At 46.7% G+C, this 26,503-nt stretch overlaps 1 protein-coding gene across 1 annotated transcript in view; it reads left to right on the forward strand.

The window, feature by feature from the left end:
• Positions 1-26,503, forward strand: part of HLTF (helicase like transcription factor) — a 479,436-nt gene that overhangs the window by 36,587 nt on the left and 416,346 nt on the right. The window contains exons 3-4 of the mRNA XM_063915956.1: positions 5,914-6,080; positions 17,580-17,713. Coding sequence (XP_063772026.1) covers positions 5,914-6,080; positions 17,580-17,713 — 301 coding nt within the window. The remainder of the gene's footprint in view (positions 1-5,913; positions 6,081-17,579; positions 17,714-26,503) is intronic.

Raw genomic sequence — 26,503 nt, forward strand, 5'->3', positions numbered from 1 at the left:
TAAATACAGACTTCAGGATAGCCTCCTGCTTTCTATCCGCAGGCTCCTTTAGGGCGGCCGTGTCTGGAGACGGTAGTGCCACCTTTTTTGACAGACGTGTGAGCGCTTTATCCACCCTAGGGGATGTCTCCCAACGTGACCTGTCCTCTGGCGGGAAAGGGTACGCCATTAGTAACTTTTTAGAAATTACCAGTTTCTTATCGGGGGAAGCCCACGCTTCTTCACACACTTCATTTAATTCATCAGATGGGGGAAAAACCACTGGTATCTTTTTCTCCCCAAACATAATACCCTTTTTTGTGGTACCTGGGGTAATATCAGAAATGTGCAACACATTTTTCATTGCCGTAATCATATAACGAATGGCTCTATTGGAATGTACACTAGTCTCATCGTCGTCGACACTGGAGTCAGACTCCGTGTCGACATCTGTGTCTGCCATCTGAGGTAGTGGGCGTTTTAGAGCCCCTGATGGCTTTTGAGACGCCTGGGCAGGCACGGGCTAAGCAGCCGGCTGTCCCACATCTGCTATGTCGTCAAACCTTTTATGTGAGGAGTTGACACTGTCGCGTAATTCCTTCCACATGTCCATCCATTCAGGTGTCGACCCCGCAGGGGGTGACATCACATTTATCGGCACCTGCTCCGCCTCCACATAAGCTTCCTCATCAAACATGTCGACACAGCCGTACCGACACACCGCACACACACACAGGGAATGCTCTGACTGAGGACAGGACCCCACAAAGTCCTTTGGGGAGACAGAGAGAGAGTATGCCAGCACACACCAGAGCGCTACATAATACAGGGATACACACTACACACAGTGACTTTCCCCTATAGCTGCTATAATACACAATTTGCGCCTAAATTTAGTGCCCCCCTCTTTTTTTTTACCCTATTGAGCCTGGAAACTGCAGGGGAGAGCCTGGGGAGCATCCTTCCAGCAGAGCTGTGAGAGGAAATGGCGCCAGTGTGCTGAGGTTGATAGCCCCGCCCCCTTCACGGCAGACTTCTCCCGCTTTTTTCATGATATTTATGGCAGGGGATTTTACACATATATAGTCTTACTGACTATATTATGTGTTGTTTTACCAAGTTAAGGTATTTATATTGCAGCCCAGGGCGCCCACCCCCAGCACCCTGCACCCATCAGTGACCGGAGTGTGTGGTGTGCATGGGAAGCTGCAGTGCTGTGTGCTACCTTAATGAAGACCGGAGTCTTCAGCCGCCGATTTTCTGGACTTTCTTCTTGCTTCTGGCTCTGCAAGGGGGACGGCGGCGCGGCTCCGGGACCGGACGACCGAGGCTGGGCCTGTTTTAGATCCCTCTGGAGCTAATGGTGTCCAGTAGCCTAAGAAGCCCAAGCTAGCTGCAAGCAGGTAGGTTCGCTTCTTCTCCCCTCAGTCCCTCGAAGCAGTGAGTCTGTTGCCAGCAGATCTCACTGAAAATAAAAAACCTAAATATACTTTCTTTCTAAGAGCTCAGGAGAGCCCCTAGTGTGCAACCAGCTCGGCCGGGCACAAAATTCTAACTGAGGTCTGGAGGAGGGGCATAGAGGGAGGAGCCAGTGCACACCAGGTAGTCCTAAATCTTTCTTAGTTGTGCCCAGTCTCCTGCGGAGCCGCTATTCCCCATGGTCCTTACGGAGTTCCCAGCATCCACTAGGACGTCAGAGAAAAGAGAATCTATGGGGTATTGCCAAGAGAAAGATGAAAGACATGAGACCGAACAATGCAGAAGAGCTGAAGGCTGCTATTGAAGCATTCTGGTCTTTAATAACGCCTCAGCAGTGCCACAGGCTGATAGAATCCATGCCACGCCGCATTGAGGCAGTAGTTCATGCAAAAGGGGCCTAGACCAAGTACTGAGTACATATGCATGATTATACTTTTCAGAGGGCTGACATTTCTGTATTTAAAATCCTTTTTTTTTAATTTATTTTTTTATTGATTTTATGTAATATATTCTAATTTTCTGAAATCTTGGATTTGGGGTATTCTTAAGCTGTAAGCTACAATCCTCAAAATAAAGGCTTGAAATATCTCACTTTGCATGTGATGAGTCTATATAATATATTAGATTCACCTTTTAAGTTGAATTACTGAAATAAATGAACTTTTGTGTGATATTCTAATTTTCTGAGTTTCGCCTGTATATCTCCAGTTGATTTTCATTTCTATTCTCCACATAAGGGGTGAACGTCTGTGTATAAAGCAAAACTGTTCTACACATGTATGCATTTGTTTCTTTTCCATGACATTTTAAATGGGTTGGAGAATACTTAAAAAGTAGAGGAGATATATAGAGAAAAAAATCTAATATCTATATCTGATGGTAGCAAGTTTAGAATTGATAATTCGGTGCCATTTATGCTGCTTTCACATCGCAAAACCTGCTTTTGAAATGGTATTTGAAACGGTTCTTAAAACGGGTCTGAGCAGTTAAACCCATTTCACATCTCATGTTGTAACCAGTAAATTACCATTTCATTACCGTTTTGGTACCTTTCACACTGAACCCGTTTCACCCATAGAAAACAGTGGTTGTCATTTATAAATGGACTTTTCTGGCCCACACATTATTAATAATTATTAATTAATTAATTATTAATAATTTGGATAGTCGTACGATGGAACCCAGCAGCTTGAAGCATTTTTGCTATGTTTTTATATATGAGGGTATCCTTGACTGTCCCAGTAATTTGGCAGCAGATTTCCTCATCCCCTCTGATCCTAAAGCAGCTCCCTCACCTCTTCATCACTCCAATTAGACATTTTATAATGGCTTTGCAGTATAAACGTTTATAAAGCCACTCTCACATGTGTCTCCTGTGTTTTCCAAGCTGTTTCCTGGTTGTGGCTGCTGACATCACACATGGAGACAGCCTATGACCTGCTGGGGCTTGCAAATACCGTTTCAGACCCTTTCACACTGCACAGTGAAATGGGACTGAAACGGGTAGGACCCTTCTTTTTTACCGTTTCAAAATACAGGTATTTTGAAAACGGTAAATTGAAGGGGACCCTTTCACATTGCAGCTTGACCCGTTTAGGAAGCCAGTTAAAACGGCAAAATACCGGGTACAAGCTGCGGTGTGAAAGGGGTATTAGTAATCCATGATATGTCGATATATTTAATGAGACCACTGAATAGGAGTGCCACAAATTGTATTTTGTATGTTTAATCTGTAACGTGGTGTGGATATCTGTGGTTAATCTACAGCAGGCCTCGCCAACCTGTGGCTCTCCATCTGTTGTGAAACGAAACATCCCAGCATTTCCTGCCACAGTTTTAGAATTCCCTAATAAAACTGTGGAAGGCCATGCTGAGACTTGTAGTTTTGCAAAAGCTGGAGAGCCACAGGTTGGCCAAGCCTGATCTACAGTATCTCAGGCAGCTCTGTTTGCACCATTTATCAGGGATCCATCTAATATTCTATACTGCTAGAATTTATATAAAATAGTAATAACCTGCTGATTTCACAGTTGGAAGAAACAATGATTGATAATGGTTGACTTGTGCTAATGATTTAAGGTCACATTTGGAGACCGTTTTGTTTTCATATTTACTAGTCCTCTAAATATAAGATAACTGAAGCCATTCCATATTGTTTCATGTATTTCTAAGTGGCGTTGAATTATCAAGTCTAAATTTGCTACAGGCGATACAGATCACATTTTAGAAAGGTGTTTAAAAAAAATAAATCTATAGATATTCTGTAAGAAACAATATAAAGCTTTGTTAGACGTATTACAGTAATTAATTGTGGATAGAAGCATCTATATATTGCATCTAAAACTAGAGGAAAATTTTGTTCAGATCCTACCATATTTATTGCTTTGTAATGTTTCAGGTAGTGTTACACTATTAGTTCTTAGCTGGTATCAAGCCTAGAATTTTTTTTATTTTTTTTATAATTATTACAATTAAAATCCCAGAATAGCACTAACACCAAGGGGTATGTTTGCTAAGGAGCGGGTTGTCCAAGTTGTGACCAGTACAGTAAGTCAATAGAAATAAATGCTAATACAGACTTGCTTAGCAATTTTTTTTTTTTTCTCCTCAACGGACTCCACATAATACAATCTTAATTGACATGAACACAAATTGCTTAGTCGTGGATTTGTACCTGTCCAGGTCTACTAAACTTGTTAGTACAATAGCTGGGAAATAAGTTCTAGAATGTCATGCGTTGAATCCCCCAAAATCTACCAGTCTGCTTATCTGTGTGATGTAAACCTCCAATGCTGCGTGTATAAATTCTGATCTATCCAGGACAAAACCCAAAGGACCTAGGGCCTTTAATTCTGGCTGATTGCTGTTTCCAAGTGGAGGGATTTCTGTAACCCTTAAACCATATAATCAAAGACCTTTAAAGAATTTTATCAATTAAAAAAAAAAAAAAAAAAAATCTCCTAGGTGCGAGTGTGTAATTGCTGGTAATGGCACCTAAACTCCCAACTCCCCCCCCTCTTGTGGCCCCATCTAGTGCCTGACACACATTTTTGCTCTCGGCACTATTGGGCTAAGAACAAAAATCTGCAAGTCTGGCGGTACAGGGAGCTGGTCACTGCTGTATGGATTCCCCACTATCTATACCCACCTTGCTTTCAAACAGACATTGGCATGCAACAGCTCGTATATTTATTTCTAGTGTTCTTGTGGTAGTTATGGTAGAGGAGATATATTTGGGTGTGTACACTGGTATCCGGACTCCAGGTCGACAACAAAAAGGTCGACACACCTTAGGTCGACACACCTTAGGTCGACATGGAAAAAGGTCGACATGAGTTTTTCACAATTTTTTTTCTTTTTTGGAACCTTTTCATACTTAACGATCCACGTGGACTACGATTGGAACGGTAATCTGTGCCAAGCGGAGCGAAGGCACCATGCCCGAAGCATGGCGAGCAAAGCGGTGCACTAATTTGGGTTCCCGGTCACACTACGAAAAAAACGACACCAAAAAAACATAAACGCATGTCGACCTTTTTTCCTTGTCGACCTTGTTCTTGTCGACCCTTTGTCCATGTCGACCAATTGACGTCGACCGAAGGTGTCGACCTTTTTGTTGTCTACCTGGAGTCCCAGACCCGTGTACACCACACTGTCTGTGTAGCAGCTCAATATAGAGGGTAAAGTTTATAAATACAGGTTGAGTATCCCATATCCAAATATTCCGAAATACAGACTTTTTTGAGTGAGATAGTGAAACCTTTGTTTTTTGATGGCTCAATGTACACAAACTTTGTTTAATACACAAAGTTATTAAAAATATTGTATTAAATGACCTTCAGGCTGTGTGTATAATGTGTATATGAAACATAAATGAGTTGTGTGAATGTAAATACACTTTGTTCAATGCACAAAGTTACAAAAAATATTGGCTAAAATGACCTTCAGGCTGTGTATATAAGGTGTATATGTAACATAAATGCATTCTGTGCTTAGACTTAGGTCCCATCCCCATGATATATCATTATGGGATGCAATTATTCCAAAATACGGAAAAATCCGATCTTCAAAATACCTCTGGTCCCAAGCATTTTGGATAAGGGATACTCGACCTGTACCAACATTTTTAACTGGAGAGGAGGAGATATAATCAGCAGCGGGAGGGGACAGGTCCTCCGTGAAAAAACAGAAAGCATAGACCATCTGTTTGTTTCCCGGACTGCTGATCTAGAGGTAGGGACAGGTCATTGTAGGTGCAGCCAAAGCTGTGGACTTACTTGCAACCATTCCACCACTTTTTTCAATAAAAGAACATAAGCATTGTCACTAACCTTAATAATTTTTTCCCTTGCAGGTGCCACATTATAATTTATATTAAGAGGCGATATATGACTGAAGTAAAGACCCATCAATGCATCTTTCAAGTAATTAATAAAATGACATCCTCTGTTACAGGTGAACAACAATGAGATGGTTGCTCTTCAGCGAGAGCCACACAACCAATATGACAGGAACGCAGTGAAGGTGAACAATGTAAATGGGGAACAGGTTGGTCACATCAGGAAAGAACTAGCTGCTGCCTTGGCCCAGATCATGGACAGGAAGTTGGCAAAGGTTGAAGGGTGAGTGTGTATTTTGCTGAGGACCGAAGCCTCATAGAAGCATAATGTAATATAATCCCAAAGTGCTCAAAGCCTATCGCTACCGGGAGGCTGGACTAGCATGAGGACTTTCTTTGTAAAAACCAGAGCACACAGCTGGATGGCATGGTTGCTCTGCAGATGGCATGGCATGGTCCCTCATTCTCTGCATCACGTTTCATTTGGGAACAATTACAACAAGACTAAGTAGTAATGGGATGTGGTCATGTGACCGCTGCTCAGGATCCCGGTGGTCACCATGCCGACACTGGGATCCCAAGCGATCAATCACCCGACAATCTGCATGCCGACTAACAGGGACTATTCCCACTCGTGGCTGTCCACGGTACCCATAGAGTGGGAATAGAACCTGTGGCGAGCCACCGAGCCCGTTGTGCCGCAAGGTGCTCTGTTATGTTCTCCCCCCGCCGGCATTCCAACCCGTAGTAACAGAGGTAATAGGGTCCTGCTTACAATCTATAAGAAAAAATAGGAGTTTAACATGAGGTTGTGTAGAGGTCTGGCATTCTATGCTTTCTCTAGCATCCATAAGGGATACTGGGGTTCACTTAGTACGATGGGGTATAGACTGGGTCCAAAGGAGACGGTGCACTTCAGGCTTGCTGTTCTATTACTTGTCTGTGTGTATGTGTATATAAGTGTTGTCTACTGTAAATATGGTAAAACACCAATTATGCAGTGTATGTCACACCAGACTCTCTCCCTCTACATCTGGTTATATATCATGTGAACAATGCAACCAGTCCTCACAACTCAGTGAGGGTCTGGGAGGGGGTTCAAGAGCCTTCCTAGCTAGGTGCCATAAAATCCATGATGTCCGATATTAGCTCACTGTTAATCAAAAGATTCAACAACTGCAGCACGCTGTTGCAGACCTAGCTGCAAGGGCAAATGTGCCACAGCCCCCCTCTAGATCAGGACCACTAAAACGTTGGTTACCTGCTTACCCTGAGTCTGCTGAGGAGATGCAGGAAGAGGGGGAGGAATTGGAACCTGTTACTGGGGATTCCCCTTCTGCACAGGGTATTGAGCCCCTCATACTTGCTATATGGGACGTGTTAAAACTCCCTCTAGAGGACGCTACAGCACAGCAGTCGTTTTTCTTAACACAGAACAAACTCTGTTTCACGTTCCCTGATTTTGCAGAACTAGATGACCTGTTTAAGTTAGCCTGGAAAAATCCAGTTAGGAAATACCAAGTGACAAAATGATTTTTGCACACTTTCCCATTTGCTCCTGAAGGCATGAAAATCTGGAAAGAACCGTAGACGCATCAGTCTGTCGCCTATCTAAAAAGGCGGTACTACCAGCTCTGGGCTCCTTTACTGCTATGGCAGTGTCGGCACGCAGAGCTTTGTGGCAGCGTCAGTGGATAGCGTATGCAGAGTCCAAGCGCAGTGCAGAGTCTCTTCCTTTTTCAGGGGATTGGCTCTTCGGGGTTGAGTTGGATACATGGATTTCTAAGGTTACTGTGGGAAAATTCACGTTCCTCCCCTCTGGGGCCGCGATGACTAGGCGTTACTACCGCCTACCCAGTCCTTTCGATCTGCCAGGTTCAGATCAAGAGCCAGAGGTGCCTCCACCGCGGTGAGAGGCACCAGAGGTAGGACAAGAAAACCAGCCGCCACAGGTTCTCAGGAACAAAGCACCAGTTCAGCTTCCACTAAGGCCTCAGCATGATGGTGCCTCCCCATCCAAAGGGGACCTCGAGGTGGGAGCTCGACTGCGTCACTTCAGCCGCACCTGGGAAAGCTCCTGCCAGGATGCCTGGGAAAGAGACCTAATTTCTCTAGCATCCATAAGGGATATTGGGGGAAACTAGTACAATGGATATAGAAGGGGTCCAAAGGAGCCAGTGCACTTTAAATTTCTTCAACTGGGTGTGCTGGCTCCTCCCCTCAGGAGAGGATTGACATCTCTGCAGCTCCAGAGAGTTTTCTTCAATTTTCTTTTAAACTTTTATTATTTTCGGTATGCTGTCTGGGCAACAGCATACCTGCGCCGTGGGAGTTAGGGAGGGACGGTCACCGGCCTTACAAGGTGCAGAGCCGCTTCCCCGCTGCAGGACCACCGTCCTGAGAGGCTGTTGTTCAGCGGGGCACTGCGCCTTGGCTGTCACAGCACGCCGCATACCCCTAACGCCTGAAGGAGACATCGGTGGTGAGTACAAACCGTGGGCCCAGCTAGGGGGGTCCCCTGGTTGAAAGTATGGCTGACCACGGGCGTGGCGACTCCTGCTAAGATCCTCCGTGTAGAACTGGCACAAAAGGACTTGACTAGCATGTCGAAGTCGAAAAATATTGCAGTACACACATCACGTACAAACTACACACAGATGGCCTCTGTGCGCATACTTGTTCTGCCGTGCGTGCACATAATCGCAATTTGCGTATGGTCGCTCCCACGGTCCTGCGTATTAGCGCGCGGTATGAGTAATTACGGTAGTGTTTGTAATCGCATGGAAAAGCCATAAAAACACATTACATAATTAATCCAAATAGTGCACAATGGACACACAGTCTCCCTGCACCACACCAGCGAGTTACACTTGTTTAAATGGTATAACAACAAAGGGATTCACCTTTACAGGATAGGAGGGGACAGAACTAGGTTATAAGGTGGTGTTTGGTATCCAGCTGTAGGGTATATTAAGAGCAATATTCCGGTGTTAGTTTGCAGAAGATCACACGCTCCTGAGATAGTTATGCGCAGGAGCAGAATATAAATATTAACTGTATTTACTGTACACTTGATATGCGGTGGGAACCCAGAGGATAATATTTGCAACTGCACCTGGAACAGACACCGCCCACCTATTCAAACTGACCTATGACCTCTCCTGTACTGTAAATGACCATCCCTGTGTCCAGTGGACAAAGATTACAGTTTCTATTGTGTTAGGTTTTGGACAAATGTATAAATAGCCAGCTGCAGGCCAGGTCACTCTCTCAAATCTCTGAAGGTCATCTACCTTGATGACTGAGGACCGGACCGGGAAGCGCAGGCGAAACCAAACGTATGTACAATTGACTGTAGCCATTTTCTTATTGTATTGTTATTATTGTAACCCCCTGCTAGTAAAGAACCATTGGTGGGTCAGATCCCAACATAGTCTTTTGAAATACAAATTGGTGTCGTGTCTCTCTTTCCCTGCTAGTGTTATATAAGTGTAATCTAGTCACGCGTGTAGATGCAAAGTGCTCACGGCGTGTCTTTGTGTGTGTACACCGCGTGTACTTTGTACGACCATCGCGGCGTTTGTACGCAAAGTGCGTACACGGAACGGGGCTTTGTACGCAAACTGTGTAAAAAGTACATAGGCTAAGGATTGATTACAACGGCAGCAGCGGCTCCATTTTAAAGTGTATTGAATGTATTTTTAAAGTGTTGCTTTTAGTCCTGTAAGTAAATAAACATTAACAAGCACTTGTGTGATGTTTTAAGCTATTAAGGAGACTTTGCCAGTATAATATTCATTATAGCTCCGGCACCATTAGAGGGGGTGGAGCTAACTCAAAGCGGGACCTGAGGTGTTTTAGCACCTTCCTCTGCTTACAGCAGCCATCTACAGCACACACAGCTCTTCCTGCCTCACAAAACGTTCTGGAAAACTGGTACAGGGTGTAGCAAAGGTGGAGAACCGCTTGTGTACACTATCCTGATCCTCTGTAGGACTTAAACTGTTAGTGTTTACTGTGTTTAGAAAGCGGACAGCCTCACTGGGGCTGTGTGTGCAGCTCAGAGTGCGCTGGTGCCCTCTCTCATCTGTGTCTCCTCGCAAATACAGTAAGGCAGGCTTGCATTATAACTGTGTGTATATTATTGTGCTTACTTTGGAATATGGGTAAACACAAGCTGTGCAGTGTATGTCACACCAGATTCTCTCCATTATCAAATGATTCTGTTTCCTGTGAACAATGCAGTCAATCTTCACAAATCAGTGAAGGGGCTGAGGGAGTGGGTCCAGAGCCCCACTGGTTAGGGTCTCTTAAGACTATGATGACAGATATGTCTTCCCAGCTCACTGCTAATGTGTAGAAGACTCAGTTACTGCAACAAGCTGTTGCAGATTTAGCTGCAAGGGCAGATGCACAGCCCCCCTCTCTCAAGCAGGTCCACAGAAATGTGGTTTACCTGCTCTGCTATCAGATTCAGATGATGATATTCAAGATGATGGGGATGACCTGGATCCCATTAGTGGGGATCCCGATTCTACTCTGGTTATTGAACCCCTCATTTTGGCTATAAGGGACATGTTAAAGCTCCCTCTAGAAGACGACCTATTCAAACAGGCCTGGAAAAATCCAGACAAAAAAATTCCAAGTGTCCAAAAATTTTTTTGCACACTGTACCATTTGCTCCTAAAGGTAGAAAATTTTGGGAGGAACCCCCTGGGGCTGATGTCTCAGTCTCTCGCCTGTCTAAGAAGGCGGTGCTGCCTGCCCCGGGCTCCTTCACTATGAAGGATCCTGGGGATCGAAAGATAGAGACTACCCTAAAATCTATATGCACTGCAGCCGGCCTTTCACAAAGACCAGTCATTGCGGGTTGCTGGATGACCCATGCTATTCATTCTTGGGCCACGCAAATTCAGGGGGGCCTCTGAGTGGATATGCCCTTAGTTACTTTGGTAACCCTCCTAGAGCACATTCACGACAGTACCTGTGTCCTCTGTGATTCCCTCTAGGAGATGGGGAACATTAATGCTCGGACGTCTGCCATAGTGGTGTCGGCGCGCAGGGATTTGTGGTTGCGTCTTTGGATTGCGGACGCAGAATCCAAACGTAATGTGAAATCCCTCCCCTTTTCAGGGGAATGGCTTCTTGGGGTTGAACTGGATGCGTGGATTTCCAAAGTGATGGCTGGGAAATCCATATTTCTCCCCTCTGGGGCCCCGCCGGCAAGACGCTCCTATCCGGGACGTCTATGCAGTCCTTTCGGTCTCGCACATTTCGATCAAAGGCCAGTGGTACCTCCAATGCGGCTAGAGGCACCAGAGATAAGTCCAGAAAACCTGCAAGTATCAGTTCTCAGTAACAGTCCGCCAGTTCTGCTTCCACTAAGGCCTCAGCATGACTGTGCCCACCCGCCCTGAGGGCACCTCGGGGTGGGAGCCCGACTGCGCCACATCACCTGCATCTGCCAGGATACCTGGGTCAGGGAGCTCGTTTCTCAAGGCTACAAGCTGGAGTTCAACAGTACCCCCCCCCCCCCCCATATCGACCGCACCATCCATCTTCTGTCTGACCATGGGTGGATTCTCAACTTACAGAAATTCCACCTGGAGCCAACTCAGAGGCTCCTGTTCCTGGGGATGTTGCTGGATACTGTGGTCCAGAAGGTGTTTCTACCAAAGGACAAAACGAAAAAACTTCAGGAGATGGTCCGTATGGTGCTCTGACCTACTCGAGTGTCCGTACATCTCTGCATAAGATTGTTGGGAAAGATGGTTGCCTCATACGAGGCAATACAGTATGGGAGGTTCCATGCCAGAATGTTTCAGTTGGATCTCCTGAGCAAGTGGTCTGGATCGCATTTCCAGATGCACCGGATGATTCAGCGGTAACCTCAGGCCAGGATTTCCCTCCTGTGGTGGCTGCAGTCCTCCAATCTCCTGGAGGGCAGGAGTTTCGGGATTCAGGATTGGACCCTCCTCATGACGGATGCGAGACTGAGAGGATGGGGAGCTGTCACCCAAGGGGCGCAGTTCCAGGGCATGTGGTCAGCCCAAGAGAGCCTCCTTCCAATCAACATTCATGATCTTCGGGCGATCTACAATGCTCTTCTTCAAGCCTCTCCTCCGCTCAAGGAGGGACAAAAAGCAGAGCCTGCATGCAAAAGGTATCAAAGATACTCCTCTGGGCCGAAAGAAAAGCAAGAGCCATGTCAGCTATCTTCATTTCGGGTGTGGACAACTGGGAGGTAGACTTCCTGAGTTGTCACGATCTCCACACGGGGGAGTGGGGACTCCACCATCTGGTGTTCCAGCAGATCATCGACATGATGGCTTCTTGTCTCAACAAGAAACTCGGGCGAGGGCAGTGGATGCACTGGCGTCGCCTTGGCCATACCGGCTGGTCTACCTGTTTCCTCCGATCCCGTTGCTCCCAAGAGTGCTAAAGCGAATCAGGAATCAAGGTCTCCAGGCAATTCTAATTGCCCCGGATTGGCCTTGGATGGTGTGGTACGCAGATCTTCTGGACTTGTCCGTCGAAGATGCTGTGTGTGCCTTGAAGATATGTCAAGCGTACAGCTCGGGTCAGAAAGACGGATTCCTTGTTCGTGCTCTATAATGCGCAGAAGAAGGGTTGCCCTGCTTCAAAGCAGACCATTGCTCGTTGAGTTAGGCTTACTATCCAACAGGTCTATGTGTTGGCAGCCTTACCTGTTCCTAAGTCTCTAAATGCCCACTCTACTAGATCAGTGGGCTCTTCCTGGGTGGTTGCCCGTGGAGTCTCTGCCTTGCAGCTATGCCGAGGTGCTAAAAAACAACAAAAACTGCTAAGTAGCGCCTCAGAGTATAACAATATTGTAAAAAGTAAATTGTAATTCCTCTGACACATGCGCTGCCATGAAACACTGTGAGTGTTAAATAAAAAAATCAAGAAAATAGAGAAGAGGGAATTTTGGGACGTCCCCATCGTACTAGTTTCCTCCAATATCCCTTATGGATGCTAGAGAAAATAGGATTTTAATACCTACCGGTAAATCCTTTTCTCCTAGTCCATAAGGGATATTGAGCGCCTGCCTCATTGCATGAACTGTTCTGCAGGTTCTTGTTCTATAGCAGGCCTGGCCAACCTGTGGCTCTCCAGATGTTGGGAAACTACACATCCCAGTATGCCTTGCCACAGTTTTAGCATTCCCTAATAGCAAAACTGTGGCAAAGCATAATGGGACTTGTAGTTTTACAACAGCTGGAGAGCCACAGGTTGGCCAGGCCTGTTCTATAGTTACCAGTTCAGCTGTTGCTGTTGTTACCAGTCGTTTCTTGTAGGTGTATGGTAGTGGTGTGCTGGTGTGTAAATCTCACCACTTTTTCTGTTATCATGTTTCTTCTTTCATATATGTTCTTTCTCCTTCGGGGTTGTTTTTAACTGCCTGTGGGAGGGGCATAGAGGGATGGAGCCAGCACACTCAGTTGAAGAAATTTAAAGTGCACTGGCTCCTTTGGAGCCCGTCTATACCCATCGTACTAGTATCCCCCAATATCACTTATGGACTACGAGAAAAGGATTTACCGGTAGGTAAAAAAATCCTATCTTCTCAGGGCTACAAGCTGGAGCTCGATAGTGCTCCTCCCCATCGATTTTTTTTTTTTTTTTTTTTTTTTAAATCAAGCTTACTAGTTTTGGAGGATTCACGCGTTACGCTGCAACAGGCCATTCAGAAGTTGGTCCAGTCCCAAGTCATTGTGCCAATACCACTACTACAACAAGGAAAGGGTTACTACTCCAACCTGTTTGTGGTACCGAAATCGGACGGTTCGATGATGCCCATTTTCAATCTAAAATCCTTGAACCCTTACCTAAAGGTTTTCAAGTTCAAGGTGGAATCCTTGCGAGCAGTGATTGCGGGTCTGGAAGAACAGGAGTTCATGGTCTCGCTGGATATAAAGGACGCTTATCTCCGTATTCCAGTTTGGCCGCCTCACCTGGCTTACCTGCGGTTCACCCTTGTGGATTCTCATTTTGCAGAAGTCTCACCTGGAGCCTACTCAGCGGCTGCTGTTCATGGTAATGTTTTTGGACATTGTCCTCTGGGAGGAATACTTTCTGAGCTACTAATCAAGAATGCTTCAGGAAATGGTCAGAACGGTCCTATGTCCGACTCGGATATCCATCCATCTTTGCATATGATTGTTGGGAAAAATAGTAGCCTCATACGACGCATTCCAGTATGGAAGGTTCCATGCCAGAACATTTCATTTGGATCTCCTAAGCAAGTGGTACCAATCACATCTACAGATGCATTGGTTTATACGGTTATCACCTCAGGCCAGGATTTCCCTACTGTGGTAGCTACAGTCCTCAAACCTACTAGAAAATCCGAGTTTTGGGATTCAGGCTTGGATCCTCCTCACTACAGATGCAAGTCTGAGGGGATGGAGAGCTGTCACCCAAGGGGCTCCGTTCCAGGGCAGGTGGTCAGTCCACGAAGCCCTTCTTCTGATCAACATTCTGGAACTTCGGGCGATCTACAACGCTCTGCTTCAGGCATCTCTTCTGCTCCGGGATCGAGCTGTTCAGGTTCAGTTGGACAACGCCATGGCCGTGGCTTATATCAATCGACAAGGTGGGACAAAAGTAAAGCCTGCATGCGAGAGGTGTCAAGGATACTCCTCTGGGCGGAAAGAAATGCAAGAGCAATGTCGGCCATCTTCATTCCGGGAGTGGACATCTGGGAGGCGGACTTCCTCAGTCGTCACGATCTCCACCCAGGGGGGTGGGGCCTACACCATCAGGTGTTTCAACAGATCATCAATCTGTGGGGCTGTCCACAGATAGACATGATGGCATCTCGACTCAACAAGAAGCTTCCATGGTATTGTATTGTTTGAGAACCAGGGACCCTCAGGCAAGGGCAGTGGATACACTGACGATGCCTTGGCCTTACCTGCTGGTCTACCTATTTCCTCTGGTTCCTCTGTTCCCAAGGGTGCTAAAGCTAATCAGAAATTAAAGAGTCCAGGCAATACTGATCTCCACAGATTGGCCTCGAAGTGCGTGATACGCGTATCTTCTGGACATGTCCGTAAAAGACCCTTGGCCTTTGCCAATGAGAACAGATTTCCTTCAACAAGGACCGTTCGTCTACCCAGACTTACGGCGACTGCGTTTGATGGCATGGAGGTTGAGCAGAACATCCTACTTCACAAAGGCCTTTCCAGAAAGATTATTGCAACTATGGTTCAAGCCAGAAAGCTTGTGACGTCAAAACTCTATCGTATCTGGAAACGATGTGTCTTTTGGTGCGAGGAACACACACATCCTCCTGTGGAATTCAGCATGGGACGTTTCTTACATTTCCTGCAGACTGGTGTGGATATGGGCTTGCATCTGGGATCCCTTAAGGTCCAGATTTCAGCCCTCTTTGTTTTCTTCCAGAAGAAGTTGGCAATGTTGCCAGAGGTTCAGACCTTCTTGCAAGGAGTGCTTCGCATACAGCCTCCCTTTGTGCCACCAACAGCACCCTTGAAATTGATTGTGATTTGGGATTTTCTAAAATCCTCCTGGTTTGAACCGCTGATGAAAGTAGAAGTCAAGTACCTTACGTTGAAGACTGTAATGTTATTGGCCCTGGCTACTGCTAGACGTGTCACTGAATTGGGGGCCTTATCGTGTAAAAGTCCTTACTTGGTCTTTTACGAGGACAGAGCAGAGCTCAGTACTCGGCAGCAGTTCCTGCCAAAAGTTGTCGCTGCATTCCATTTAAACCACCCTTTTGTGGTTCCATCTAGTTGTGGCTATTCTGCTCTTCCTGAGGCTTTATATGTGTTGCGAGCCTTGAAGATCTACGTCAAGAGGACTGCTCAGATCAGAAAGAAGGATTCCCTGTTTGTGCTATATGATGCACAGAAAATGGTTTGCCCTGCTTCTAAGCAGTGCATTGCTCGTTGGCTTTAGTTGACTATCCAACAGGCATATTTGTCAACAGCCTTACCTGTTCCACATTCTCTGAAGTCCCACTCTACAAGATTAGTGGGGTCTTCCTGGGCGACTGTTCGTGGAGTCTCGGCCTTGCAACTATGTCGAGCTGCTACCTGGTCGGGGAAGAAAACCTTTGAAGTTCTACAGGTTTGATACCCTGGCCAAAGAGGATACCCAGTTTGGGCAGGCGGTGCTGCAGTCGTCTCTGCACATTCCCTCCCGTTCTAAAAGCTTTGGGACGTCCCCATCGTACTAAGTGAACCCCAGTATCCCTTATTATCCATAAGGAATACTGGGTGCCCGCCTAGTGGGGTCATTCCGACCCGATCGCTCGCTGCAGTTTATCACAGCGATCGGGTCAGGACTGTGCATGCGTCAACGCATGCCGGACGGCTGAAGGCCATCGTTCCCTAGCGATCGCCTCTGCCTGATTTACCGGCAGAGGCGGTCGCTGGGTGGGAGGGGGCTGGATGATGGCGTTAAGCCGCCGTTTAGTGGGCGCGGTCCGGCCAACGTAGGTGTGACAGGACCGTTGGGGAAGCAAATTTACTTGGCGCAGTCGCACTGCGGACATTGCGCATGCGCATTCGCGACTAATCGCTCCGTTGCGAGAAAAAAATACAGAGCGAACAACTCGGAATGACCCCCTATATCCCAAAATCAGTCTCTGACATCCCTCCCACTCTTGCTGTCATCAGTTATCCGTGTTAGGGAGATCCTGACTTACAAATGCAGCATGTCGACCAAGTGGTTCAAATTACTCAGTGTTGAAGTCATATGTTCAATTCCAAACCAAGGCCCTGTCTGTATGGTGTTTGTTTGTTCTCCCCACGATTGCTTGTGTTTACTTTGGGTACTATGGTTTCTCCCACACTCCAAAAACAAAAATGTTAATGGTACTGTAGGTTAAATGGTGTCTTACAAAGAAAGTGTGTGTACACGTGGTAGGTATATATTCTAGATTGGAACAAGGACGGACGTTAATGACTAAAAATATTCTCTGTAAAGTTCTGCGTAATGTGTTTGCTATAAATATAATAAATAAGCCTCTCTCTTCAGTTAAGCTTTACAGGAAACGAGTAAAGTTTTAAATGCTAAAGGAATTTCTTGTATGAGAAGTTATTCCACAGAGTGCATGCAGCCTGATTAAAGTTCTGTAATTGGGAATAGGAGGAGACAATGAGTGTGGAAGAGAGACTCCTACTGACAAAGTGGTTTATAAAAACTTCATATTGGTATTGATAATTAGTTAATCCTGCATCTTTAACTTAGAACTACCCCAGTCCTTATCCATTTTCTCACCCTACTCCTTCTCATGCCTGGTGGTGATACATACTGTCATGGTCTCTCTAGTCTTGACCATAGTCTTCACACTTCAGCTTCATCTGTAGCTTCTTCAGCGTGTCCTTCCAACACCCGACCACAGCCTGCCCTGATCTGGCCACCTCCTCCTACAACAACACAGTCACCTTTACCTTAAACAATATGGCTACAGCCACTGCATACAGTTTAAAGCAGTACAGAAAGTCGCGCTCTAACAGAGTTAAAGGCTTTGTGAATTCTCTGTCTTGTCACCTGGAAGTAGTGTACATCTTATAATAGTTAAAGTTAGAAGACAAAAAAGGATTTGTTTTTGCTTTGTGTTGCTTTAGTCTTGCTGTAATGCAATATTTAGTGGCTTATCGTATAATCTACAGCAGCTGCCTCTGATATCAAACTGTTTTACTGAAAAATATGATTGGAGTCTGTTATTTTGAGCAATTCTGTAATGACATATATTCAATTAATTCCATATATTTTTTTTTTTTAGCATTGTGCCTTATGGTGCTCGCAATGAATTTACTATGCCTGTTAACCTGAGTTTTTGGGGAAGAGAGGAACACAAGCAGTCTGTATTAGACCACATGCAGAAATATGGTTTTAAGCTTGGACCCCTTCCAAAAAGTGAGTAATGACATAGATATGCATGTTACAGCTATCTTGTTACTATCTGCTAAGGTATATTAGGGAGTAGTATGGATGCAAGTGTTCAGCTATTTTCAGTTGGCCCACTGAGCTTTTTAAACAATATCTGAAATTTTCTGACAATTTTACCAATATTCTTCTTCTTCTCCCTTACTGGTCCATCGTTTCCCATAAAATAAGGCTACTAGATAACCAGCGTTCATCCAGTGGGCACCCGTCGGTCAGTATATTCCCGCCCAGTGGAAAGGCCGACAGTCTGCATGACGCTTGACCGGCACCGTTCCAACTCATGGGTGTCCACGACACCAATAGAGTGGGCATAGAACCTTGTGGCGATTGCTGCGAGCCACCGAGTCCGCTCCGTTGCAATTGCCCCCCCCTCGGCCTGCCACCTAAACACTGGGATCCCGGCGTCAGTATGGTGAGGGGCGGTATCCCATCCGCCGGTCACCCATTCCTAACCCGCACAGACATTCAATGGGTTCATGGTACACACCTGAGACAGGGCACTTAGAGTGAGGCAGTAAAGTCCAGATTTCCAGCTTATTTAATGCCCCTTTTCTCCTTCAGAGAGCTTTATTTTGTATGTGCCTTCGACAGCAGAGATTCTGGGCACAGGCTATTGTCTGATGCTCAGTTGTTTATATACTGTACTTGTATTTGCTACAAACCTCTCCTTCCTCTATCCACTCCCAGTGTGGCACTATTCTCTTTTTAGACTCTCACAAACCAGCAATGGTGATTAAGTGTTAGAAGCAGTAGTGTTCTGCATCAGCAGCTGTGGTGTTCTTGCTGATTCTTCTCAGGTTCCCTACTGCAAATACACTACTCTGTACCTGAATACTGGACTGTGCCCAGTATCCACATTAAGTCTTCTCTTAAGGCCTATGCTCTAGTGGAGCCTAACATCGTTCTATTCTGGCACGGGATGTTTGAGGTGGGAAATTCCAGCAGGCATTAGTAACTAAAGGGTCTAGCCTTCCCTCCCATATGTCCATTTTTTATTCATTTTTTTAATCTGTACCATTTTAGCGGTCTCAGCAGTATAATGTAGCTCATGACACAAGCTCCAGCAGATGCATCAGAGACTCCGGTTTGCCTGGCATCTTCCTGCCCCCTACCTCCTTCTCCACAAGAGAAGTTTCCATTTACACATAACCTTTGTAATAGGAGTATATCTGCACATATTGAGTAGTTAGTGTGCATTTGCTTTTTCCTAGCTAGACTAGCATAGTTTCTCTAGCATCCATAAGGGCTATTGGAGACACTTAGGGCCTAATTCTGAGTTGATCGCAGCAGCAAATTTGTTAGCAGTTGGGCAAAACCATGTGCACTGCAGGGGGGACAGATATAACATGTCCAGAGAGAGTTAGATTTGGGTGGGGTGTATTCAAACTGAAATCTTTATTGCAGTGTAAAAATAAAGCAGCCAGTATTCACCCTGCACAGAAACAAAATAACCCACCCAAATCTAACTCTCTGCAAATGTTATATCTGCCCCCCCTGCAGTGCACATGGTTTTGCCCAACTGCTAACAAACTTTCTGCTGCGATCAACTCCGAATTACCCCCCTAGTAAGATGGGGTATAGACGGGGTCCAAAGGAGCCGGTGCACTTTAAATTTCTTCACTGGGTGTGCTGGCTACTCCTCTCTATGCCCACTACCACAGGCAGTTTAGAAAAAAGAGCCCTCAAGAGAGGATGCACATCTCTGAGCTCCAGAGAGATTTCTTTTTATTTTCTCTTACGTCCTAGAGGATGCTGGGGTCCACATTAGTACCATGGGTTATAGACTGGTCCACCAGGAGCCATTGGCACTTTGAGTTTGAGTGTGTGGTCTGGCTCCTCTCTCTATGGGGTCGATTCTATTCGGCAACTAATGAATAGCGCCGGGAATTAGCTCCCGACGCTATTCAATTCAGCAACTAGTTACGTCGGCGATGGCCCGTTCTCGCCGACAAAACAGGTAGTTTTGTCGGGAGAACGGGCATTCTCCGACTTAACTCCCCGGCGAGAGGCTGATTCCCGACAGAATCAGCCTCGCGCCGGCCGCGAGGCAGCACTTTTGTCGGGTTTCTCTTCTCATCCCCCGGGGATGAGAGAAGAATTCCCGACAATTGCAGGTAACTAGTTGCTGAATTGAATAGCGTCGGGAGCTAATTCCCGGCGCTATTCATTAGTTGCCGAATAGAATCGACCCCTATGCCCCTCCTACCAGACTCAATTTAGAAAATGTGCCCGCAGGAGCTGGTCACAGCTAGGGGAGCTCTCCTGAGTTTTCCTGGTAAATGTTTTTTTTAAAGTTTATTTTACAAGGAGGCTGCTGGCAACAGCCTCCCTGCAGCGAGGGACTGAGGGGGGGAGCAGTGTCCGCCCTGCGGGGTCTGAGCCACGGTCTCCGCTGACTGGACACTGAGCTCCAGAGGGGTCTGATCATTCTCCCCCACAGGGGACTGCTCGCCCCAGCAGCATGCCGCCACCCCCTTTGCAGAGCTGAAGAATCGGTGGTGAGTGAGACACAGATACCCCTAGCGGTACATGGTGCGGCGCTGTGAGGGGTGCCCTGAGCCAGCGCGACACCCTACACTGGTCCAGAAGCCTGTCGGGGTCCCCGGATCTCAGCCAGCACTAATTCCTCAGGCCAGTATAATCCATGAAGAGCGGGAAGACAGCGCCATTAAGGGGGCGGAGCTTCTCAGAGCGGACCCAGAAGCGTTTCAGTGCCATTTTCCTGCCTGCACAGCGCTGAGAAGGAGAACAGGTCCCTCCACAGCAACTCCAGCTATCTGTAAATGGTACCAGGGGGCTGTAGAAGGGGGGAGGCTGTAATATGACTGTGTGTCTTATTAAGGTGCACAGTCAGCGCTGACAAGGGGTCGCCCTTTGGTAAAAGCGCTGTGTGTGGGCTGGCTCCGATCTGTCTCTCTCTTGGCATTCTTGGGGGTGGGGGGGAAACTCTGTCTGCCCTAACCTCTGTGTGTGTGTGTGTGTGTATGTATGTATGTATGTATGTATGTAGAGTGTTTGGTGGTCTCCTTTAGCTATGTCCAGGGACACTGTCATATGCTGCAGAGGATTTGTCCTCCCAGGATGATCCCATTCCATGTAATCAGGATAGCACTGGTTTAGCACAGATACCAGCAAGGGAACCTGAGTGGTTTTCCTCTATCAAATCTTGGATTTTTCAGATTTCTGACAGGGTTGCAAGTAATGAATCTGCAACCTGGGTATTACAGAGCTCTATGGCAGTATTGCCGGTTTCTGGTACCTCCGCTACATACCCCCATAAGCGTGCGCTTGTGCATGTCACACAGGACGACACGGATACCGATTCTGACACCACAGACGGTGATGGGGATGTGTTGCGGGGGTCCGCATCTCTTGCAAAGGGGGTGCAATTGTTGATAGAGGCTATCGGGGATGTGTTGAATATTAATGATACCACACCTGAGCAGGTTGAGGAGGCTTTTTTCTAGTGATGAGCGGATTCGGTTTTACTCTGTTTTACTCTGTTCTCAAAACAGCTTCTTATTGGCTATCCAAAACACGTGACATCCGTGAGCCAATAAGATGCCGTTTTGAGAACCGAGTAAAACCGAATCCGCTCATCACTACTTTTTTCACTGAAAATTAAAAAGCCTCGCTAACCTTCCAGGCGTCAAAGGAATTGAATGCTATATTTGAGAAAGCATGGGAATACACTGAGAAAAAAATCCAGGTACCTAAAAGGGTACAGGTGGCATTTCCTTTCCCTGAGGAGGATAGGAAAAAATGGGAAAACCCGCCGATTGTTGACGCATCTGTGTCCAGACTCTCAAAGAGGGTGGTTTTGCCTGTTCCAGGATCTACCGCCTTAAAGGACCCGGCTGATTGAAAAATTGATAACACACTTAAATCAATGTACACCGCTTCAGGGGCCATATTACGTCCCACTATTGCTAGTGCATGGATTGCAAAGGCTATAGTAAAGTGGTTGGCTACCTTACTTGAGGATTTGGATACGATGGATAAGGATGATGTTTAATTATTTTTCTCTGACGTCCTAAGTGGATGCTGGGGACTCCGTAAGGACCATGGGGGATAGCGGCTCCGCAGGAGACAGGGCACAAAAGTAAAAGCTTTAGGATCAGGTGGTGTGCACTGGCTCCTCCCCCTATGACCCTCCTCCAAGCCTCAGTTAGATCTTTGTGCCCGGCCGAGAAGGGTGCAATCTAGGTGGCTCTCCTAAAGAGCTGCTTAGAGTAAAAGTTTTGTTAGGTTTTTTATTTTCAGTGAGTCCTGCTGGCAACAGGCTCACTGCATCGAGGGACTTAGGGGAGAAGAAGTGAACTCACCTGCGTGCAGGATGGATTGGCTTCTTAGGCTACTGGACACTAGCTCCAGAGGGACGATCACAGGTACAGCCTGGATGGGTCACCGGAGCCGCGCCGCCGACCCCCTTGCAGATGCTGAAGAGAGAAGAGGTCCAGAAATCGGCGGCTGAAGACTTCCCAGTCTTCTTAAGGTAGCGCACAGCACTGCAGCTGTGCGCCATTGCTCTCAGCACACTTCACACCAACGGTCACTGAGGGTGCAGGGCGCTTGGGGGGGCGCCCTGGGCAGCAATGAAAGTACCTATGCTGGCTAAAAATACATCACATATAGCCCCTGGGGCTATATGGATGTATTTAACCCCTGCCAGGTTGTCAGAAAAACGGGAGAAGAAGCCCGCCGAAAAGGGGGCGGGGCCTATTCTCCTCCGCACACAGCGCCATTTTCCCTCACAGAACTGCTGGTGGGAAGGCTCCCAGGCTCTCCCCTGCACTGCACTACAGAAACAGGGTTAAAACAGAGAGGGGGGGCATTTTTGTGGCGATATTATTACATATTAAGATGCTATAAGGGAAAACACTTATACAGGTTGAGTATCCCTTATCCAAAATGCTTGGGACCAGAGGTATTTTGGATATGGGATTTTTCCGTATTTTGGAATAATTGCATCCCATAATGAGATATCATGGTGATGGGACCTAAATCTAAGCACAGAATGCATTTATGTTACATATACACCTTATACACACAGCCTGAAGGTCATTTTAGCCAATATTTTTTATAACTTTGTGCATTAAACAAAGTGTGTGTACATTCACACAATTAATTTATGTTTCATCTACACCTTATACACACAGCCTGAAGGTCATTTAATACAATATTTTTAATTACTTTGTGTATTAAACAAAGTTTGTGTACATTGAGACATCAAAAAACAAAAGTTTCACTATCCCACTCTCACTCAAAAAAGTCCGTATTTCGGAATATTCCGTATTTCGGATATTTGGATATGGGATACTCAACCTGTATAAGGTTGTCCCTGTAAAATTATAGCGTTTTGGTGTGTGCTGGCAAACTCTCCCTCTGTCTCCCCAAAGGGCTAGTGGGGTCCTGTCCTCTATCAGAGCATTCCCTGTGTGTGTGCTGTGTGTCGGTACGTGTGTGTCGACATGTATGAGGACGATGTTGGTGAGGAGGCGGAGCAATTGCCTGTAATGGTGATGTCACTCTCTAGGGAGTCGACACCGGAATGGATGGCTTATTTAGGGAATTACGTGATAATGTTAACAAGCTGCAAGGTCGGTTGACGACATGAGACGGCCGGCAAACCAATTAGTACCTGTCCAGGTGTCTCAAACACTGTCAGGGGCTTTAAAACGCCCATTACCTCAGTCGGTCGACACAGACACGGACACTGACTCCAGTGTCGACGGTGAAGAAACAAACGTATTTTCCATTAGGGCCACACATGTTAAGGGCAATGAAGGAGGTGTTACATATTTCTGATACTACAAGTACCACAAAAAAGGGTATTATGTGGGGTGTGAAAAAACTGCCTGTAGTTTTTTCTGAATCAGATAAATTAAATGAAGTGTGTGATGATGCGTGGGTTTCCCCCGATAGAAAATTAAAGACGCTCACATGCTTATCAAAACAAGTGGCGTTACCGTCTCCAGATACGGCCGCCCTCAAGGAGCCAGCTAATAGGAGGCTGGAAAATATCCTAAAAAGTATATACACACATACTGGTGTTATACTGCGACCAGCGATCGCCTCAGCCTGGATGTGCAGCGCTGGGGTGGCTTGGTCGGATTCCCTGACTGAAAATATTGATACCCTTGACAGGGACAGTATTTTATTGACTATAGAGCATTTAAAGGATGCATTTCTATATATACGAGATGCACAGAGGGATATTTGCACTCTGGCATCAAGAGTAAGTGCGATGTCCATGTCTGCCAGAAGATGTTATGGACACGACAGTGGTCAGGTGATGCAGATTCCAAACGGCACACGGAAGTATTGCCGTATAAAGGGGAGGAGTTATTTGGGGTCGGTCCATCGGACCTGGTGGCCACGGCAACAGCTGGAAAATCCACCTTTTTACCCCAAGTCACATCTCAGCAGAAAAAGACACCGTCTTTTCAGCCTCAGTCCTTTCGTCCCCATAAGGGCAAGCGGGCAAAAGGCCAGTCATATCTGCCCAGGGGTAGAGGAACGGAAGAAGACTGCAGCAGGCAGCCCCTTCCCAGGAACAGAAGCCCTCCACCGCTTCTGCCAAGTCCTCAGCATGACGCTGGGGCCGTACAAGCGGACTCAGGTGCAGTGGGGGGGGTCGTCTCAAGAGTTTCAGCGCGCAGTGGGCTCACTCGCAAGTGGACCCCTGGATCCTACAAGTAGTATCCCAGGGGTACAGATTGGAAATTCGAGACGTCTCCCCCTCGCAGGTTCCTGAAATCTGCTTTACCAACGTCTCCCTCCGACAGGGAGGCATTATTGGAAACAATTCACAAGCTGTATTCCCAGCAGGTGATAATCAAAGTACCCCTCCTACAACAAGGAAAGGGGTATTATTCCACACTATTTGTGGTACTGAAGCCAGACGGCTCGGTGAGATCTATTCTAAATCTGAAATCTTTGAACACTTACATACAAAGGTTCAAATCAAGATGGAGTCACTCAGAGCAGTGATAGCGAACCAGGAAGAAGGGGACTATATGGTGTCCCTGGACATCAAGGATGCTTACCTCCATGTCCCAAATTGCCCTTCTCACCAAGGGTACCTCAGGTTCGTGGTACAGAACTGTCACTATCAGTTTCAGACGCTGCCGTTTGGATTGTCCACGGCACCCCGGGTCTTTACCAAGGTAATGGCCGAAATGATGATTCTTCTTCAAAGAAAAGGCGTCTTAATTATCCCTTACTTGGACGATTTACTGATAAGGGCAAGGCCCAGAGAACAGTTGGAGCTCGGAGTAGCACTATCTCAAGTAGTTCTACGACAGCACGGGTGGATTCTAAATATTCCAAAATCGCAGCTGATTCCGACGACACGTCTGCTGTTACTAGGGATGATTCTGGACACAGTCCAGAAAAAGGTGTTTCTCCCGGAGGAGAAAGCCTGGGAGTTATCCGAGCTAGTTAGGAACCTCCTAGAACCAGGCCAAGTGTCAGTGCATCAATGCACAAGAGTCCTGGGAAAAATGGTGGCTTCTTACGAAGCGATTCCATTCGGCAGATTTCACGAAATAATTTTTCAGTGGGATCTGCTGGACGAATGGTCCGGATCGCATCTTCAGATGCATCAGCGGATAATCCTGTCTCCAAGGACAAGGGTGTCTCTTCTGTGGTGGCTGCAGAGTGCTCATCTACTAGAGGGCAGCAGATTCGGCATTCAGGACTGGGTCCTGGTGACCACGGATGCCAGCCTGAGAGGCTGGGGAGCAGTCACACAGGGAAGAAATTTCCAAGGAGTGTGGTCAAGTCTGGAGACTTCTCTCCACATAAATATACTGGAGCTAAGGGCAATTTACAATGCTCTGAGCCTAGGAAGACCTCTGCTTCAAAGTCAACCGGTGCTGATCCAGTCGGACAACATCACGGCAGTCGCCCACGTAAACAGACAGGGCGGCACAAGAAGCAGGAGGGCAATGGCAGCAAGGATTCTTCGCTGGGCGAAAAATCATGTGATAACACTGTTAGCGGTGTTCATTCCGGGAGTGGACAACTGGGAAGCAGACTTCCTCAGCAGGCACGACCTCCACCCGGGAGAGTGGAGACTTCATCGGGAAGTCTTCCACATGATTGTGAACCGTTGGGAAAGACCAAAGGTGGACATGATGGCGTCCCGTCTGAACAAAAAACTGGACAGGTATTGCGCCAGGTCAAGAGACCCTCAGGCAATAGCTGGGACGCTCTGGTAACACCGTGGGTGTACCAGTCGGTGTATGTGTTCCCTCCTCTGCCTCTCATACCCAAGGTACTGAGAATTATAAGAAGGAGAGGAGTAAGAACTATACTCGTGGCTCCGGATTGGCCAAGAAGGACTTGGTACCCGGAACTTCAAGAGATGCTCACAGAGGACTCATGGCCTCTGCCGCTAAGAAGGGACTTGCTTCAGCAAGTACCATGTCTGTTCCAAGACTTACCGCGGCTGCGTTTGACGGCATGGCGGTTGAACGCCGGATCCTAAGGGAAAAAGGCATTCCGGAAGAGGTCATTCCTACCCTGGTCAAAGCCAGGAAGGAGGTGACCGCACAACATTATCACCACATGTGGCGAAAATATGTTGCGTGGTGTGAGGCCAGGAAGGCCCCACGAAGAAATTTCAACTCCGTCGATTCCTACATTTCCTGAAAACAGGAGTGTCTATGGGCCTCAAATTGGGGTCCATTAAGGTTAAAATTTCGGCCCTGTCGATTTTCTTCCAGAAAGAATTGGCTTCAGTTCCTGAAGTCC

The sequence above is a fragment of the Pseudophryne corroboree genome, chromosome 4 (assembly GCF_028390025.1).
Source record: "Pseudophryne corroboree isolate aPseCor3 chromosome 4, aPseCor3.hap2, whole genome shotgun sequence".
NCBI classification, from domain to species: domain Eukaryota; kingdom Metazoa; phylum Chordata; class Amphibia; order Anura; family Myobatrachidae; genus Pseudophryne; species Pseudophryne corroboree.